General features: G+C 41.5%; 1 protein-coding gene across 5 annotated transcripts in view; it reads left to right on the forward strand.

The window, feature by feature from the left end:
- BMAL2 (basic helix-loop-helix ARNT like 2) overlaps positions 1–17,855 on the forward strand; it is a 103,269-nt gene continuing 85,414 nt past the window's right edge. For 2 of the 5 annotated variants that reach the window (XM_047743291.1, XM_047743293.1), the window contains exon 1: positions 1–230. In XM_047743291.1, the coding sequence (XP_047599247.1) occupies positions 200–230 (31 nt within the window). In that variant the 5' untranslated portion in view covers positions 1–199. The remainder of the gene's footprint in view (positions 231–17,855) is intronic. The other 3 variants (XM_047743289.1, XM_047743292.1, XM_047743290.1) reach the window with 2 other exon arrangements.

The raw sequence follows: 17,855 nt of genomic DNA on the forward strand, positions 1-17,855 counted from the left end.
CGCTGGCTCTGCGGTCCCGGGCGGACCGGCTGAGAGTCGGCGCCGGCTGCGCGCCCAGGGGCCAAGGGGGTGACCGTCGAGACGCGCGGCCCAGCTCCCCCGGCGCCCGCGTCCCCGCTCCCGGGCCGGCGCAGGGCGGGCCCGGAGCTCTAGATGCCGCCAGCCCCGGGGCTGCGGAGCGGGCCGGGTGCCTCCTGCGATGGCGGCGGAACAGGAGGCTGCGGCCAGAGGTGAGGCTGCGGGCTGGAGGCTCCAGGTGGGAGGCTCCAGGTGGGGAGCGGGACCGCGCGCGCGGAAGCATCCCGGGCCGGGCTGGGGGCGAGCGGCCCGCGGGGCGGGCACAGCGTGCGGAGGGCTCTCCTCCCCCCCACCCCGCACAGCCTCCGATTGGCTCCCGGACCGAGGTCGTCGCCGGAGGGGGGGGGGCACAGGTGCTGCTCGGCGCCACGCGGTCCTCCCGGGGAGAGGGGGGCGGGGAGTCCCCGGGCTCGCAGCCGGCTTTCCTGTGGCCCACAGCCTCATTTCTTGGCCCTGGCTGGAATTTTTGGCGAAGGTGAGCTGGCGAGGGACCAGCCCCCCTGAAACGGCGAGCAGCCGCCCTCGGCCGACCCCCGGTATCCCACTTCGTCGTCTGCAGGGACTGTTGAGTGGACTTCTTAGATTTCCTCTTCTGTGTGAAGCAGTTGTCATCAGCCAGGGAAGGAACCTGGGTTCTGCCAGCTGTAGCCTCAGTACTGGAAATACTCAAGTCTCCGTAACCCGTTTCCCAAACTGCCGGGTCGTGGGGCGGGCAGGCGGGCGCGGAAGCGCGTGGACGCGGATCCGCCGCACTTCTCACCTCGAAAACCCCAGATTGCACCGTAACAGCCCTCCGTGGGCGAGAGGAGGCTCTCGTCGTTTACCGTTACTGTTTTAGGAAAGCCATCAGGGGGATGTTTTATATTTTAGTGGAATTTTTGTGAATTGAGTCGGAAGCGTTGCTTTGTCTTGTTCCTCTCTTGAGTAAACACTGGCGACATTCTGTTGTCTCTTCCAGGGGACTAGTCGCAATTATGGGACGGTTATAAAATATCAGTTAAGTCAAAAGGGAGGCAGGAAAAAAAAGAAATAACTGAAGGAAGACTGGACGAATTTCAGGGAAGCTATTGATTAAATCTGCACTTGCCTTTTGGAATAGGATGAGGAGTTTTGATTCTCTGAAATACAACAATGAGAAGAAGTGCTTTTGAAAATCTAATACAGTTATGGGAACTTGTTTGAGGGGGGTTTCCAAATTTCTACCATTTGAATATGTGCACGTTTTCTGGATGATAGAAAGATGTGAATAGGCACTGTTTTGCAAAGAGAGGGCAGTATGTATGGTGTTAAACTCAGTCGTGTTGCTGGAGTTATTTACCTTAGCCTTAGCATCTGTAAAGTGGGGATAATTATAGTATCTGTCTTATAGGATTGTTAGGATTAAACGAGATATAAATGCATTTAAGTACAAATAAAGTGCTTAGTCCACTACTGTAGAAATCGCAAATGCTCCATAAACATTAGCTTAATACAGTTATTAACTTGCAGCTCCCACTTGCTTTGTGAAATTAACAAGTCTTGTCTGGTTCATTAAAATGTTATCCTACACGAGTCAAAAATTGGCCAAGCTGAAAGAATGTTGGGACTCTACTGAAAAGCAAGAAACATGAGGGGCATCTGGGTGGCTCAGTCGGTAAAGCTGCTGCCTTCTGCTCAGGTGATGATTCCGGGGTTCTAGGATCCAGCTTTGCCTCCTGCTCTCTGCTCAGTGGGAGGTCTGCTTCTCCCTGTCCCTCTGCCTGCCACTCTGCCTGCCTCTGCTCTCTCTCTGTCAAATAAGTAAAATCTGGAAAAAAGAGAGAGAAATATGGAAATGGACCGACTCATTCAGAGTGGCTTTCACCACATAAGCCTGTGGACTTTAAGGTTTTCAAACAAATCGTTTATTGCTATTTAGCTGACTACCACATGTGAAGTTGGGAATGATTAAAATGGATCCTTCTTAGATAAAAGTAGCAAAATTTCAGTGGGGGCTGGGAGGGCCAGCATTTCTTGAGGTCCTATTACGTACCAAGCATTTCATAAGGGATATCATCCTTAGTGTCACAGAAGCCCTGTGATGTAGGTGGCGCTGGGCTGGCCCAGAGTTGCAAAGCCCGAGTGACAAAATTGCAGTGACAATCTGTGGCTACTGGCCTTGCTGATTTCCTTCCTTTCCTGTCTCACTAGGTGGCGCTAATGAGCAACGCGCGCACCTTCAGACACCCTCTTTACCTAAAGCGTGAAAAAAATATATATGGTTACAAGTTCCCCTATCCCCATTGGGAAAAACACAACAAAACAGGTCTCTATATCAGAATCCATGGCCATGTTTTCCTTACACAAAATCCCTGACGATTTCTTTTCCCTAGGCAGTTTGACATTAAGACCCTGGTAATAAAATACAAATCTAAAAGTGGTGGTGGGGAGAACCTACCCCCACCCACCTCATGGTGGTTCCACAGCTGAAAATAGCTTCAGGGCTGATTGTGAGAATAGCTATCAAGATCAGCTGGTGCCTCACTCAATTTTTTGACAGGCTTATGGTAAAAACCAAGATTGAGCAAGCTGCCAAGTGACTGGGTCTCCTCCTGGTAAATGATTCCAGAATCCTTGGATCAGGGAAGGGCTGTCTTGCAGGAGCAGTGCATTCTCGGGACTGACTGCCAGAGATGGTTTGGGTCTTGGCATTTGTGGGGCTGCTTGCTCACCTTCCTTTTCCTTCCCATAGCGTGTTTCCACCTGCGAGGTTCTCAGGCCACTCTTTCTGAGGTGTAGTTCTGCAACTATAGTGGCTTAAATTCACTTTTGTGACTCAGAAGTAAAAAATCATGTGCCAATCAACTTTACATAAGCTACTGCTCCTGGCCGGGATCCTTAGGCAAAGTCTCAGCCTGAGATGCATTACTCAACATAAACCAGGATGGACTGAAACTACTTTTCACGGGTTTGGGAAGGCAGTGGGGTGTGGGAAGGGGAGGGAGAGGGAAGAGGGAGAAGAGGGGTGGAGTAAAGAGAGAAGAGGGGGAGAGAGTAAAAGAGCAAGATGGAAGGAAGGTGGAAAATGAGGGAAAGAGATGGGGAGATGATGAAGGGGTTAAAGGGGAGGGGAAGGAAAATGAGAGAGGGGCAAGGCAAGGGGTTGGTGGGGGAAGAAGAGTGAGTGGGGGAAGGGGAAAGAGGCTGGATGGAGGTGGGAGAAGAGAGGGAGCGGAGGGACTGCCAGCCCATTTAAGTTTAAGTAATTTAATGTTTAAAATATATAAGGAGTGGCACGTGGGTGGCACAGTTGGTTAAGTGTCTGACTCTTGATTCTGGCTCAGGTCATGATCTCCGGGACCTGACACTGAGCTCCACATAGGGCTCCATGCTCAGGGGCGAGTCCGTTTGAGATTCTCTCTCAAAATAAATAAATTAAATTAAATATATAGGGGAAGCCAAAATATTAGTATAGTAAGTATAGTATAGTAAGCACATTTCACTTGACCTTTTTCCTTGTGGCAAGACTCCCTAGTTCTAAAAAGCATGACCTCTTTCTGTGTTGTCAACATTGATAATCGCATCCTTTTGAAATCTCTCCTTTTACATAATGCTCAGGAAATCATCAATAAGGTAGTAACACCTCATCCTAGTAGCCCCAATTTCATTTGTCCCATTTAGTTGAAGACCTCCGGTTTCCCACCATGGCAGCTGAGTGATGCAGGTGCCTGGGATCTGGGTCATGAGTCAGCATCAGGACGGTCATCAGCATTACTGGGGACTCAGTGACCAGGTGCCGTATAGGAGATGAGATATCTGCCTGCTCTGTGACACAGTGATTTCCTGTCCTGGTTTCTGTGGGTCTGCTCCCTGGAGTGGTTTCTCCCACCCCAAATCCCAGCCCTTCTGTACCCCGCCTGCCTCACCCATGCCTCCCTCCTTCCCCGTGGCAGGAGGCTGTGAGAACTTAGAAGCTACAATTTAAACTCTTATCGGTGCTGGGACTACAGGTGGAAGATATTCTCTGCAGTGGCTTGTAGTAATTTAGGATATTTACCAATAATTTATGAAGCACTTAGCTATGTCCCCTCTACCCCCATTTTCTTCTCTTACTTATGTGAAGTCACATTTACTGGTCCCTCACACATACTATCTAAATCATTCACTTTAGGCTATAATATCTTCCCACCCCCAATTTTTAAATTTAAAATATTTTAAGGGGTGCCCAGGTGGCTCAGTCAGTTAAGCATCCTCCTCTAGATTTCAGCTCAGGTCATCATCTCAGGGTCATGAGGTCCAGCCCTGTGTGGGGCTCTGCCCTGGGTATGGAGCCTGCTTAAGATTCTCTCTCTCCCTATCCCTCTTCCCATCTCCCAGCCCAGTTTTTAAAAAATTTCTTAAAATATTTAAATCAGTCCAGTTTCATAATATTAAAACTCTTATTTGAAAAATACCTAATGGGGGTGCCTAGGTGGCTCAGTGGGTTAAGCCTCTGCCTTCAGCTCGGGTCATGATCCCAGGGTCCTGGGATCGAGTCCCGTGTCGGGCTCTTTGCTCAGTGGGGAGCCTGTTTCCCACCCCACCCCCGTCTCTCTGCCTACTTTTGATCTCTGCCTGTCAAATAAATAATATCTTTTAAAAAAAGAAAATATTTAAATGTTGTTTAGCATGATAGGAAATTTGTCATTTATCAAAGTACGTTATTGGCATTTTGTTTCTCTAGTCTTTAATCTTGTGGTTTAAATCTCTAAATAATACCTTTGCAGAGACATAAAATCAAAAGCTGGAGGAGAAGGAAATATGGAGAGAATTACTCTTCCAGTCAACATGGTTTGCATTACAGGATATTTATTATTGAAGGTCAAGATTATTGCCATAAAAGAGTAATTGCCAATGCATTCAAAATGTTTTACTTATATGGGGCGCCTGGGTGGCTCAGTGGGTTAAGCCTCTGCCTCTGGCTCAGGTCATGATCTCAGGGTCCTGGGATCGAGTCCCGCATCGGGCTCTCTGCTCGACGGGGAGCCTGCTTCTCTCTCTCTCTCTCTCTCTCTGCCTGCCTGCCTGCCTTTCTGTCTACTTGTGATCTCTCTCTGTCAAATAAATAATAAATAAAATCTTAAAAAAAAAAATGTTTTACTTATAAAGAAAATTTTTTGCTTATAATATTTATTTTTTAGGTAGATAAGGAATTACACTTTACCGTAATTTCCAAATATATCACAGGGAACATGGAAAATCATCCACTGGCTTTCTCTTCCAAAACCTCTCCGTTTTGTCTCCCTTGTATGTCCTATAGTCTGTTATGTGAGGGAATCTGCCTTTCCCCATATGTTTTAAACTTTGCTACCTTCAGGCATTGCTCCGGCTTTTGGCTACTCCTGGAATCCTCCTGCCCTCCCTCCAGATAAGCTGTAGAAGTCTTATGTAGTCTTGAAGGCTGAGCTCAGGTGTCACTGTATGTTTACTTCCCTGTGTAGGGAAATGTTCATGAGTTTTAGAACCAGGCCACTGGGAATGTGATCGCCAGTTTCATTATATATAGCTATGTGACCTTGGCCAAATTATTTAAACTGCTCTGAAACCCAATGTCCTTAAAATGGTAGTAAAAAATGCCTAACTTGGAGGCTTATGTGGGAATTAAATGAGATGATTACAAACCGTTTAGTGAAATCCGACACACAGTAGGTGAATTTTCCCTTCTTTTCATGAAGCCTTCCCAGAACCTCTCCTTCCCCAACAGAAATGCTTCTTCCCTTCTATTTTCACTGTGTGTGTGTATGTGTGTGTGTGTGTGTGTGTACGCGCCAATTAAAACACTTGGCCCTCTTGCCACAAGTCATTTAGGTAGGTTTCTTAGCTCTGTTCCCATCGTAGGAGAGCAGGGTTCTTACTCATCTTTACAATCTTCAAGTCCTTGCACCTATGAAATGCCTAATGAAGGTTTGTTGGTTTTATTTTTTATATTTTTAAAGATTTTTATTTATTTATTTGATACAGAAAGACACAGAGAGGGAACACAAGCAGGGGGAATGGGAGATGGAGAAGCAGGCTTCCCGCTGAGCAGGGGTCCCAATGCAGGGCTCAATCCCAGGACCCTGGGATCATGACCTGAGCCGAAGGCAGGGCCCCAGTTTGTTGATTGTAAATGAACGGTTGGTCTGAGGTATGGACAAGTCTGGTTCATTCATAAACTATCCATTAAATACATGCTACTGTACTAAGCAAGCAGAGACAAAGGAATGGAAAAAGCCAGAAAAAAGATTCAGGAGTTTATAAATAGGCCAAAAGTAGTCAAAATATGTGTAAGACAAGATAGAACCTAGTAAGATCTATAGTTTAACTGTTAGGAGTGAGCCTCCCCACCCAAAGCTGGGAGAATTTCTCTCTAGTTCAGGGAGCAGGGACTCACTTGCAGAGAAGGTGTCAACTTTAGTATCGATACATAGAGAGCTCTTGGGGAGGCGGTGAAGAAGAGGGTCTTTGAGGATGGAGCACAGACATGGGTATGGAAAGTCATCAGTGACATGCTTGGAAGAACTGCTGGTAGTTTTGTTTGTTTGTTTTTTGCATTGGATAGGAAAAATGGGAAAGGAATTGACCAGTGAAGTTGTGCTGTTAGTGTTGTGGGGGGTTTCCCCTGCCATGCCTGGGGTGCAGCACAGACTGTGGACCCAGAAGGCCCTCTACAAGAAATGATTTGCCTCCCCTCCAGAAGGAAAGATTCATGCATCTTCTTTTTGGCCCCTGGTCAGCAACAGAGCTTCTGTGTCACCTCCAAAGAAGAATTGTGGCACATTTCTAATCAGATTAAAAAAAAAAAAACAAAAAAAAAACAGGCCCCTGGGTGGCTCAGTGGGTTAAAGCCTCTGCCTTCAGCTCAGGTCTTGATCCCAGGGTCATGGGATCAAGCCCCGCATCGGGCTCTCTGCTCAGTGGGGAGCCTGATCCTCCCTCCACCCCCCGCCTTCCTCTCTGCCTAGTTGTGATCTCTGTCTGTCAAATAAATAAATAAAATCTTTAAAACAAAACAAAAGACAGAGGTCCGGGTTCCTGCCAGGTTTGTGACTCTTAGGTCTTAGCCTTTACTCCAAATCCTTCTGGACCACTTCTTTCGCTCTTTCATCTTTTCTTCCTTGAAAAAGGAGATGCTTCTGTCTTTAGATCCATTTCACATTCATCTGAAAAGCATCATAAGTATGGTTTCATTTGTTCTCGTTACAACCTGCTGGGAAGCAGTTCTCTGGACTTCTGATGACCTTTCCTGTGTTGTTCCACTGTCCCTGTCGCTGATACACCCTCAGGAGGGACGTGTGCTCCAGGTGTGCTCAGACACTGCCTGTGCCATTCCGTGGGACCCCGCTGAAAGATACCCTCAGCCTGGACTTCCAACATAAGCACTTAGTGAAGGTTTGTGAACCAAAAAAGAATACTCATGGAAACACCCACATGTGATAACCTCAGATGTTCTTATTTTGATTCAGGTACAGTGCAGACAACCTCGGGTTTAGAAGATACTTAGAAGCAGAAGCTCTAGGGGCGCCTGGGTGGCTCCATCGGTTTGGTGTCTGCCTTCTGCTCAGGTCATGATCCTGGGGTCCTGGGATCAAGACCCCCATTGGGCTTTCTGCTCTGCGGGGAGCCTGTTTCTCCCTCTGCCTCTCTCTCTCTCTCTCTCATGAATAAATATGATCTTAAAAAACGTATTTTAAAAAAAGCAGAAGTTCTAGATACATTAAAGTACCTCTTCACCATTTTTCCTTAGGAGAGGAGAATATAGAAAGAATGGACTAGGATAGTTGAGCTAGGATAGTCCCAGAGCCATGTGTATTTTACAGAAATACAGATTTTAAAAGATCAATGTGCAGTAGATAGAATTGAAATTGAACCCTTTATAAAGTAGATCTTGATATTTAAATGAATACATGATTGTGAAGATTAATACTTGTTCTGTCAAAGATCTAGAGAAAAGGTTGAAATGTGGAACACAGTTTCCAGCTCTGCATGTGTTTCTTCCCAGCTCCCTGGTTGGAGGATCGGATGTCCTGAGTTATGAGGTAGCCCAGATGGGCTGTGTTTGCACTGCCCAGGAGACCAACAATCTTGCTTTTAGTAGGCCATCTCTTCTGTAAGATTTATCCAGACAACCACACTGACCTAGAAAAAAAGAGACCAAACCCAATTTTCCATGCATCCTGCTGCTAATGGCTTCTTAGGACAATTCTCCTTTTCTTTAGTTTTCAGCCTGAGTTCAACTAGCCCTTTTGGCTCATCAGTTTCTTTGAACGATAATCATAGCTACCTCTGGGACTTGTGTTTGGTTGTAGCAAAGCAGCCTGGACTTGGGAGGGGGGGTGCGGTTCAAGTTCATACTTCAAACTGTAGAAGGCATTGAGGACAAATCATGTATCAAGAGGTTTTAAAATAACTGTTTATTAGCTCTTTGTCTAGGAAGAGCCCGGAAACAATGTTAGATTCTGGTCACCATTGTAACTATGATGTGTGAGTCCTAGAGAGTATTAACGTCATAAGTGTCACTTTGGGTTTTATTACTTTTAAAACTCCTTATCATGTTTCAGTTTGTAGAACTTGAATAGTTTAGTTTGCCTGTTGCAGTGTCAATGTTCCCCCCTCCCCCACTTACAGTTGCTGTTCAGAGAAAAGATACACAAATATTTTTGTGAACCCTGATGAATATTTTTCTCAACGTTAAACTGAAGGTGTCTCCTTTTGTTAATGCTTTAGTTGTCAAGAACCATTGCATCTTTAAAAAAAAAAAATCCACATTTATTTACTTTAAAAAAAATTTTTTTAAGATTATATTTATTTATTTATTTGACAGAGACACAGGGAGAGAGGGACTACAATCAGGGGGAGTGGGAGGGGGAAAAACAGGCTTCCCACCAAGCAGGGAGCCAGATGCAGGGCTTGATCCCAGGACCCTGGGATCACGACCTGAGCCCAAGGCAGATGCTTAACAACTGAGCCCCCCAGGTGCCCCAACTTAAAAATTTTTAAATAGCTGACATACAATATTATGCAAGTGTCAGGGATACAACATAGCAAATCAATCGACAATTATATACATTCAAAATGCTCACTATGATGTGGGCTTTTGCTGCCCTCATACAAAGTTATTATAGTATTACCAACTATATTCCCTATGCTGTACTTCTCACTCCCATGACTTATTTATTTTCTAACTGGAAGTTTGAATCTCTTAATTTCCTTCATATATTCTAGGTGTTCCCCACCTCGTCCCTCCCTTCTGGGAACCACCAGTTTGTTTTCTGTGTTTGAGTCTGTTGTGTTGTTGTCTGTTGTTCATTTAATTTTGTTTTTTAGAGTCTCCATGTGAGTGAAATCATAGGGTAGTTGTCTTTCTCTAACTTATTTCACTTAGCCTGATGCTTTCTGGGTCCTTCCATGTTGTTATGAATGGCTAAATTTCATTCTTTTTTACGGTTGAGTCATCATTCCATTGCGTACATATACCACATCCACCTTTTTGTGTATATATACAAATGTATATATGTATCCATATACCACATTCCATCTTTCATTGATTCATCCATCGAAGGACGCTTAGTCTGTCTCTGTATCTTGGCTATTATAAATAATACTGCGATAAACATTGTGATGCATATGAACTTTGAAATTACAGTTGACACTTGAACAACATGGGTATGGACTGTGATGGTCTACTTATACACGGATTTTTTTTTTAAAGATTTTATTTATTTGGGGTGCTTGGGTGGCTCAGTGGGTTAAGCCTCTGCCTTTAGCTCAGGTCATGATCTCGGGATCCAGGGATCGAGCCCCAAATCGGGCTCTCTGCTCAGCAGAGAGCCTGGCCTTCTTCCTCCTCTCTCTCTGCCTACTTGTGATTTCTCTCTGTGTGTGTCAAATAAATAAATAAAATCTTTTTTTTTCCTTAAAAAAAGATTTTATTTATTTGAGTGAGATAGTAACAGTGTGAGTGGGGGGAAGGGGAGAGGGAGCAGCAGACTCCCTGCTGAACAGGGGGCTCAATGCAGGGCTCGATCCCAAGACTCCCAAGATTATGACCTGAGACGAAAGCAGACACTTAACCTGAGACGAAAGCAGACACTTAACACAGATTTAAAAAAAAAAAAAAATAAATGTAGTACAATAGTACTTTTTTTTTTTTAAAGATTTTATTTATTTATTTGACAGAGAGAGATCACAAGTAGACGGAGAGGCAGGCAGAGAGAGAGAGAGAGAGAGGGAAGCAGGCTTCTTGCTGAGCAGAGAGCCCAATGTGGGACTCGATCCCAGGACCCTGAGATCATGACCTGAGCCGAAGGCAGCGGCTTAACCCACTGAGCCACCCAGGCGCCCCACAATAGTACTTTTTTAAAAAAATAAATGTAGTACAGAATGTATTTTCTCATGATTTTCTTTTCTCCAGCTGACTTTAAGAATACAGTATATGATAAATATAACATACAAAATCTTTGTTAATCAGGTATATAGATTATGGGTAAGCCTTCCCAGTCAACAGTAGGGTGTTAGTAGTTATATTGTAGAGTCACAAGTTATACATGGATTTTTGACTGTGCAGGTGGCCACGCCCCTAATCACTGTGTTGTTCAAGGGTCAACTGTAGTGTTTTCATTTTCTGGGCAAATACCCAGAAGTGGAATTAATAGATTTATGGTATTTTTCTTTTTCTTTTTTGAGAAACCTGCATACTGTTTTCCCTCATGGCTGAGCCAGATTTACATTCCCCCAAATAGTGCACAAGGGTTCCCTTTTCTCTACATCCTCACCAGTGCCTCTCATTTCTTGTCTTTTTGATACTGGCCATTCCGACTGGTGTGAAGGTGATATTTCATTATGGTTTTAGTTGGCACTTCCCTAGTGATTAGTGAACACCTTTTCATGTGTGTTAGCCATCTGTATGTCTTCTCTGGAAAAATGTCTGTTTGGGTCCTCTGCCCCATGTTAAAAATCAGATTATTTATTTTGTTGGTGTTGAGTTGTATAAGTTCTTTATAAATTTAGGTATTAACCCGTCCTTGGATATATCATTTGCAAATATCTTCTTTTGTTCAGGAGGCTGTCCTTCATTTTGTTGTTGTTGTTTTCTGTGTTAAAGCTTTTTATTTTTTTAAAGATTTTATTTATTTATTTGGCAGACAGAGATCACAAGTAGGCAGAAAGGCACGCGGCGGGGGGGTGTGGTGTGGTGTAAGCAGGCTGCCCAATGAGCAGAGAGCCCGATTCGGGGCTCGATCCCAGGACCCTGGGACCATGACCTAAGCAGAAGACAGAGGCTTTAACCCACTGAGCCACCCAGGCACCCCTGTGTTAAAGCTTTTTAGTTTGATGTAGTCCTGATAGTTTATTTTTGCTCATTTCCCTTCCACTGGGAAGACAGATCCAGAAAAATGTTGCCAGGGGTGACATTGTGTTTTCTTTTCACCCATGAGTTTTATGGTTTCAGGTCTCACATTTAGGTATTTAATCTATTTTGAGTTTGTTTGTTTGTTTGTTTGTTTATTTGGTATGGTGTAAGAAAGTGGTCCAGTTTCGTTCTTTTGCATGTAGGTGTGCAGTTTACTCAACACTGTTTATTAAAAGACTATTTTTTCCATTGTATATTCTTCCTTCCTTTGCCATAGATTAATTGACCATATAAGCCTGGGCTTATTTCTGTGCTCTCTATCCTGTTCCTTTGAATCTATGTGTCTGTGTTTGTGCCAGTACCATATTGTTTTGATTACTATAGTGTTATAGTATATCTTGAAATCTGGAATCGTGTTACCTTTAGTTTTGCTTTTCTCTCTAAAGATTCCTTTGGTTATTCAGGATCTTTTGTGGTTCTACCCAAATTTTAGCATTATTTGGTCTAGTTCTGTGAGAAATGCTGTTGGTATTTTGATAGAGATTGCATTGAATCTGTAGATTGCCTTGGGTAATACAGACATTTTAACAACATTAATTCTTCCAATCCAGGAGCATGGTGTATCTTTCTATTTATTTGTGCCCTCTTTAGTTTCTTTCATCAGTATTTTATAAGTTTTCAAAGTATAGGTCTTTCATACCCCTGGTTAAATTTATTCCTAGGTATTTTTAAAATTAATTAATTAATTAATTTAGATGTAGTGATAAATGTGATTGTTCTCTTAATTTCTCTTTCTGCTAGTTTGTTCTTAGGGTATAAAAATGCACCAGATTTCTATGCATTAATTTTGTATCCTGCAACTTTACTAACTTTGTTAGTTCTAATAGTTTATTGGTGGAGTTTTTAGGGCTTCCTATATGTAGAATCATGTTCTCTGCAAACAATGACAGTTTATTTCTTCCTTACCTATTTGGATGTTTTTTATTCCTTTTCTTTGATTGCTGTGGCTAAGACTTCCAGTACTGTGTGGAATAAAAAGTGGTGAGAGTGAACATCCTTGTGTTAGTCCTGATCTTAGAGAATAAGCCGTTAGCTTCACCATTAAGTATGATATTAACTATGGGTTTGCCATATGAGGACTTTATTATATTGAGGTATGTTCCTCCCATAAGGAAGAACCCTTTTTTGAGGGGTTTTTTTGAGGGTTTTTTTCTGTCATCAATTATGTTGGATTTTGTCAAATGTTTTTTCTACATCTATTGAAATGTTCATGTAGTTTTTATTCTTAATTGTTAGTGTAGTATATCATATTGCTTGATTGGTAGATATTGAACCATCCTTGCATCCCTGAAATAAATCCCACTTGATCGTGAGGAGTGATCCTTTTAATGTATTCTTAAATTTGGTTTGCTAATATTTTTTTGGGAATTTTTATATCTATGTTCATCAGAGATATTGGTCTGTAGTTTTCTTTTTTTAGAGTGTCTTTTTCTAGTTTTGGTATCAAGGTATGGCTGGCCTTGTAGAATGAATTTAGAAGCATTCCTTCTTTAATTTTTTTTTTAAAGATTTTATTTATTTATTTGACAGAGAGAGATCACAAGTAGACAGAGAGGCAAGCAGAGAGAGAGAGGAGGAAGCAGGCTCCCTGCTGAGCAGAGAGCCCGATGCGGGACTCGATCCCAGGACCCTGAGATCATGACCTGAGCCGAAGGCAGCGGCTTAACCCACTGAGCCACCCAGGCGCCCACCTTCTTTAATTTTTTAGAATAGTTTGAGACAGGAATTTTTTGAAGATTTTATTTATTTATTTTATTTCATTAGAGAGAGAGAGAGCATGAGCAGGGGGAGGGACAGGGGAAAAGAGAGAAGGAATCTCAAGAAGATACTGTGCTGAGCATGGAGACCAAAGTAGGGCTCGATCTCATGACCCTGAGATCATGACTTGAGCCAAAACCAAGAGTCAGAGGCTTAACCAGCTGAGCCATCCAGATGCCCCTCTCTTTTTCTAAATTTTGGTAGAATTCACCTATGAAGAATTTGGATCCTGGACTTTGGGTCTTAGGTTTTGTTTTGTTTCATTTTTGATTACTGATTCCTTTTCATTACTACTAATCAATCTGTTCAGATTTTCTCTTTCTTCCTGATTCAGTTTTACATGATTTTATGTGTTAGGAATTTATTCATTTCATTTAGTTGTCTGATTTGTTGGCATATCATTTTTCATGGTAGTCTCATAATTATGTTTCTGTCGGGTTAGTTGTTACCTCTCCTCTTTCTTTTCTGATTTTGAGTCCTCTCTTTTTTTCTTGATGAGTCTGGCTAATGGTTATCACTTTTCAAACAACAAACTCTTGGTTTCATTGATCTTTTCTAATGTTGTTGTTGGGTTTGGGTTTTTTTTAGTCCCTATTTCATATTTTCTGCTCCGATCTTTTTTTTTTTTTTTTTTCCTGCTCCGATCTTTATTGTTTTCTTCCTTCTACTATTTTGGGCTTTGTTTGTTCTTCTTTTTTCTAGTTCCTGTAGGAATAAAGTTAGATTGTTTCTTTGAGTTTTTTCTTGTTTCTTGAAGTAGGCCTATATTGCTTTTTCTCCACATCCTTGCCAACACTTATTATTTCTTGTATTTTTTATTTTTGCCATTCTGACGGTGGGAGATGATACCTCATTATGTTTTGTTTTGTTTTTTTAAAGATTTTATTTATTTATTTGACAGAGAGATCACAAGTAGGCAGAGAGGCAGGCAGAGAGAGAGGAGGAAGCAGGATCCCTGCTGAACAGAGAGCCCAATGCGGGCTTGATCCCAGGACCCTGAGATCATGACCTGAGCTGAAGGCAGAGGCTTTAACTCACTGAGACACCCTAGTGCCCTGTCATTATGGTTTTGATTTGCATTTCTCTGTTGATTAGTGATGTCGAGTATCTTTTCATGTGTCTTTTGGTCATCTGTATGTGTTCTTTGGAAAAATGCCTATTCAGGTCCTCTGCCCACTTTTAATCAGATTGTTTGTTTTTTGGTATTCAGTTATATAAATTCTTTTTTAATATCAAAAAATAATTTTTGATATTAACCTTCATTGGATATATCATTTGCAAATATCTTTTCCCGTTCAGTAAGCTCTCTTTTAGTTTTGTTGATTATTTTTTTGCTGTGAAGAAGAAGCTTTTTATTTTCATGTAGTCCTGATAACTTGTTTTTGCCTTTGTTTCCTTTGCCTTAGAAGATGTGTAGAAAAATGTTGCTATAGCCAATATCAAGAAATTACTGCCTGTGTTCTCTGCTAGGACTTTTATGGTTTCAGATGTCATGTTCAGCTTTTTAATATATTTTGAGTTTATTCTTTTTTATGGGGTTAGTAAGTGGTCCAATCTCTTTCTTTTACATGTAGCTGTCCAGTTTTCCCAGTACCATTTATTGAAAAGACTTTCTTTTCCCCATCTAGTATTCTTGGCCCCTCTATTATAGATTAATTGGCCATATAAGTGTCAGTTTATATCTGGGATCTCTGTTCTGTTCTATTGATCTATGTGTCTGTTTTTGTGTCAGTACTATACTGTTTTGATTTCTACAGCTTTGTAGTATACCTTGAAATCTAGAATTGTGATATCTCCAGCTTCATTATTCTTTCTTAGGATTGCTTGGGCTATTTGGGTCTTCCATGTTTCCATATAAATTTTAGTATTATTTGTTCTAGTTTTGTGAAAGATGCTCTTGGTATTTTCATAGAGATTGAATTGAATCTGTAGATTTCTTTGAGTACTATGGATATTTTGACAATATTTTTCCAATCCATAAGCATGGAATATCTTTCCATTTATTCACATTATCTTCACCTGAGTTTCTTTCCTCTGTGTTTTATAGTTGAGTACAGGTCTTTCACCTTCTTGGTTAAGTTTATTCCTCAGTGTATTATTCTTCCTTGGTGCAATTGTAAGTGGGTTTGTTTTTTTTTTTTTTAATTTCTCTTCTGTAACTTTGTTTACTGTATAAAAATGTTACCAATTTCTGGGTATTAATTTTGTATCCTGCAACTTTACTGAATTTTTTTATTTCTTCCTATAGTATTTTGGTGGAGTCCTTAGGATTTTCTTTGTATGGTATTATGTTGTCTGCAAATAGTGATGGTTTACCTTCTTCCTTACCAGTATAGATGCTTTTTATTCCTTTTTCTTGCCCAATTGCTGTGGTTAGGACTTTCAGAACTATGATGAATAAAAGTGATGAGAGTAGACATCCTTGTCTTGTTCCTGATCTTAGGGTGAAAGCTCTCAGTTTTTCACCATTGAGTATGATGTTACTTGTGGGTTTATCATTTATGGCTTTTTTCATGTTGAAGTATGAAACCCCATTTAAAAAAAAAAGATTTTATTTATTTATTTGAAAGAGAGATCACAAGCAGGCAGAGAGGCAGGCAGAGAGAGGGGGGAAGCAGGCTCCATGCTGAGCAGAGAGCCTGATGTGGGGCTCAATCTCAGGACCCTGAGATTATGACCTGAGCCAAAGGTAGAGGCTTAACCCACTGAGCCACCCAGGTGCCCCTATGAAACCCCATTTTGTTTGGAGTTTTTATCATGAATGGTGTTGAATCTTGTCAAATGCTTTTTCTGAATCTGTTGAGATAATGATATGATTTTTATCCCTTGTTTTGTTGATGGGGTGTATTATGTTGATTGATTTCTGAATATTAAACCATCCTTGCATCCTAAGAATAAATCCTACCTGATCGTGGTGAATGATTTTTTTTAATGTACTGTTGAATGTAGCTTGCTAATTTTTATAGAGAATTTTTGCAACGATGTTCATCAGAGATATTTGCTTGAGTTTTCTTTTCTCTGATGTGTTTGTCTGGTTTTGGTATCAGGGTAATGCTGACCTTGAAAAATATTTTTGGAAGCTTTCTTCCTCTTCTATTTCTTGGAATGGTTTGAAGAGAATAAGTCTTAACTCTTCTTTAAATATCTGGTAGAATTCACCTGTCAAGCCATCTGGTCCTGGACTTTTATTTTTGGTAGTTTTGGTTACCAATTCAATTTCATTACTTGTAGTGAGTCTGTTTAGATTTTCTGTTTCTTCCTGGCTCAGTTTTGGAAGATTGTATGTTTCTAGGAATTTATCTATTTCTTTTACATTGTTTAGTTTGTTGATGTATAATTTTTCATATTCTCTTAAAATCCTTTGCATTTCTATGGTGTTATTACTTCTCCTTTCTTGTTTATGATTTTATTTACTTAAGTCCTTTCTTTTTTTTTTCTTGATGAGTCCAGCTAAGGGTTTGCCTCTTTTATCTTTTCAGAGAACCAGTTCTTGATTTCAGTGGCTTTTTTTCTTTTTTTTTTAGCCTCTCCCTCATTTGTTTCTGCTCTGACCTTAATTTCTTCTACTCTGCTCTAATTTCTTCTATTCTGTTCTTTCATTTCTTCTACTCACCTTGGGCTTTGTTTGTTCTTCCCCCTCACCCCCAGGCCCTTTAATAATAAGGTTAGATTGTTTATTTGAGTATTTTCTTGTTTGTTTCTTCTTTTGTATGTAACTGTCCAGTTTTCCCAACACTATATGTTGAAGAGACTATCTTTTTCCCATTGCATAATCTTTTCTCTTTTGTCAAAGATTAACTGACAATATAATCATGGGTTTATTTCTGGGATCTCTGTTCTGTCCTGTTGATCTATGTGTCTATTTTCGTGCCAACACCATACTGTTTTGATTATTACAGCTTTGTAGTATAACCTGAAATCTGGAGCTACCTTTTTTTTTTTTAAGATTTTATTTATTTATTTGACAGACAGAGATCACAACTAGGCAGAAAGGCAGGCAGAGAGGGAGAGAAGAGGAAGTAGGCTGGCCGCCGAGCAGAGAACCCGATGAGGGGCTTGATCCCAGGACCCTGAGATCATGACCCGAGCTGAAGGCAGAGGCTGTAACCCACTGAGCCACCCAGGCGCCCCTGGAGCTACCCTTTTAAACCTTGCTTTTTACAGAAAGAATAAAGAAAAAATTATAATGAAAGAAAAATATAAAACAAGAGAAAGAGAAATAGAAAATAAGAGTGGAAAAAAAGAGGAAGAAAAGGGAAAAAAGAAGAAAAAATGGCCACGAATAAAAGCAAGAAAAAATTTAAAAAAGAAAAAAAATTAAAATTACAAAACAAACAAAAGAAACACAAAACCATGGCTCATTCTGTTCCCCAGCACCATAGGGCAGCTGGGTGCAGGCTTGTGGCTCGTGGGCTCTCTGACATTGCAAGCTCACCCTGAGCTGGACCGTGCTCAGTGTGGGTTTTTAAGGTAGAAGGAGAGAAAATGTTTCTGTAGTTTCTTGGCACTTTTAAACTGTGTTTTTTTTCCCTTGTGCCTCAGCATAACTGGGGCTGCTGTGGGCTTGCAGATCCTGGGCTTGCTGAGGTCACAGACTCCCTGTGATAACCGGAGCCACCAGCTATGGCAT

The sequence above is a fragment of the Lutra lutra genome, chromosome 8 (genome assembly GCF_902655055.1).
Source record: "Lutra lutra chromosome 8, mLutLut1.2, whole genome shotgun sequence".
In the NCBI taxonomy this organism is placed as follows: Eukaryota; Metazoa; Chordata; class Mammalia; order Carnivora; family Mustelidae; genus Lutra; species Lutra lutra.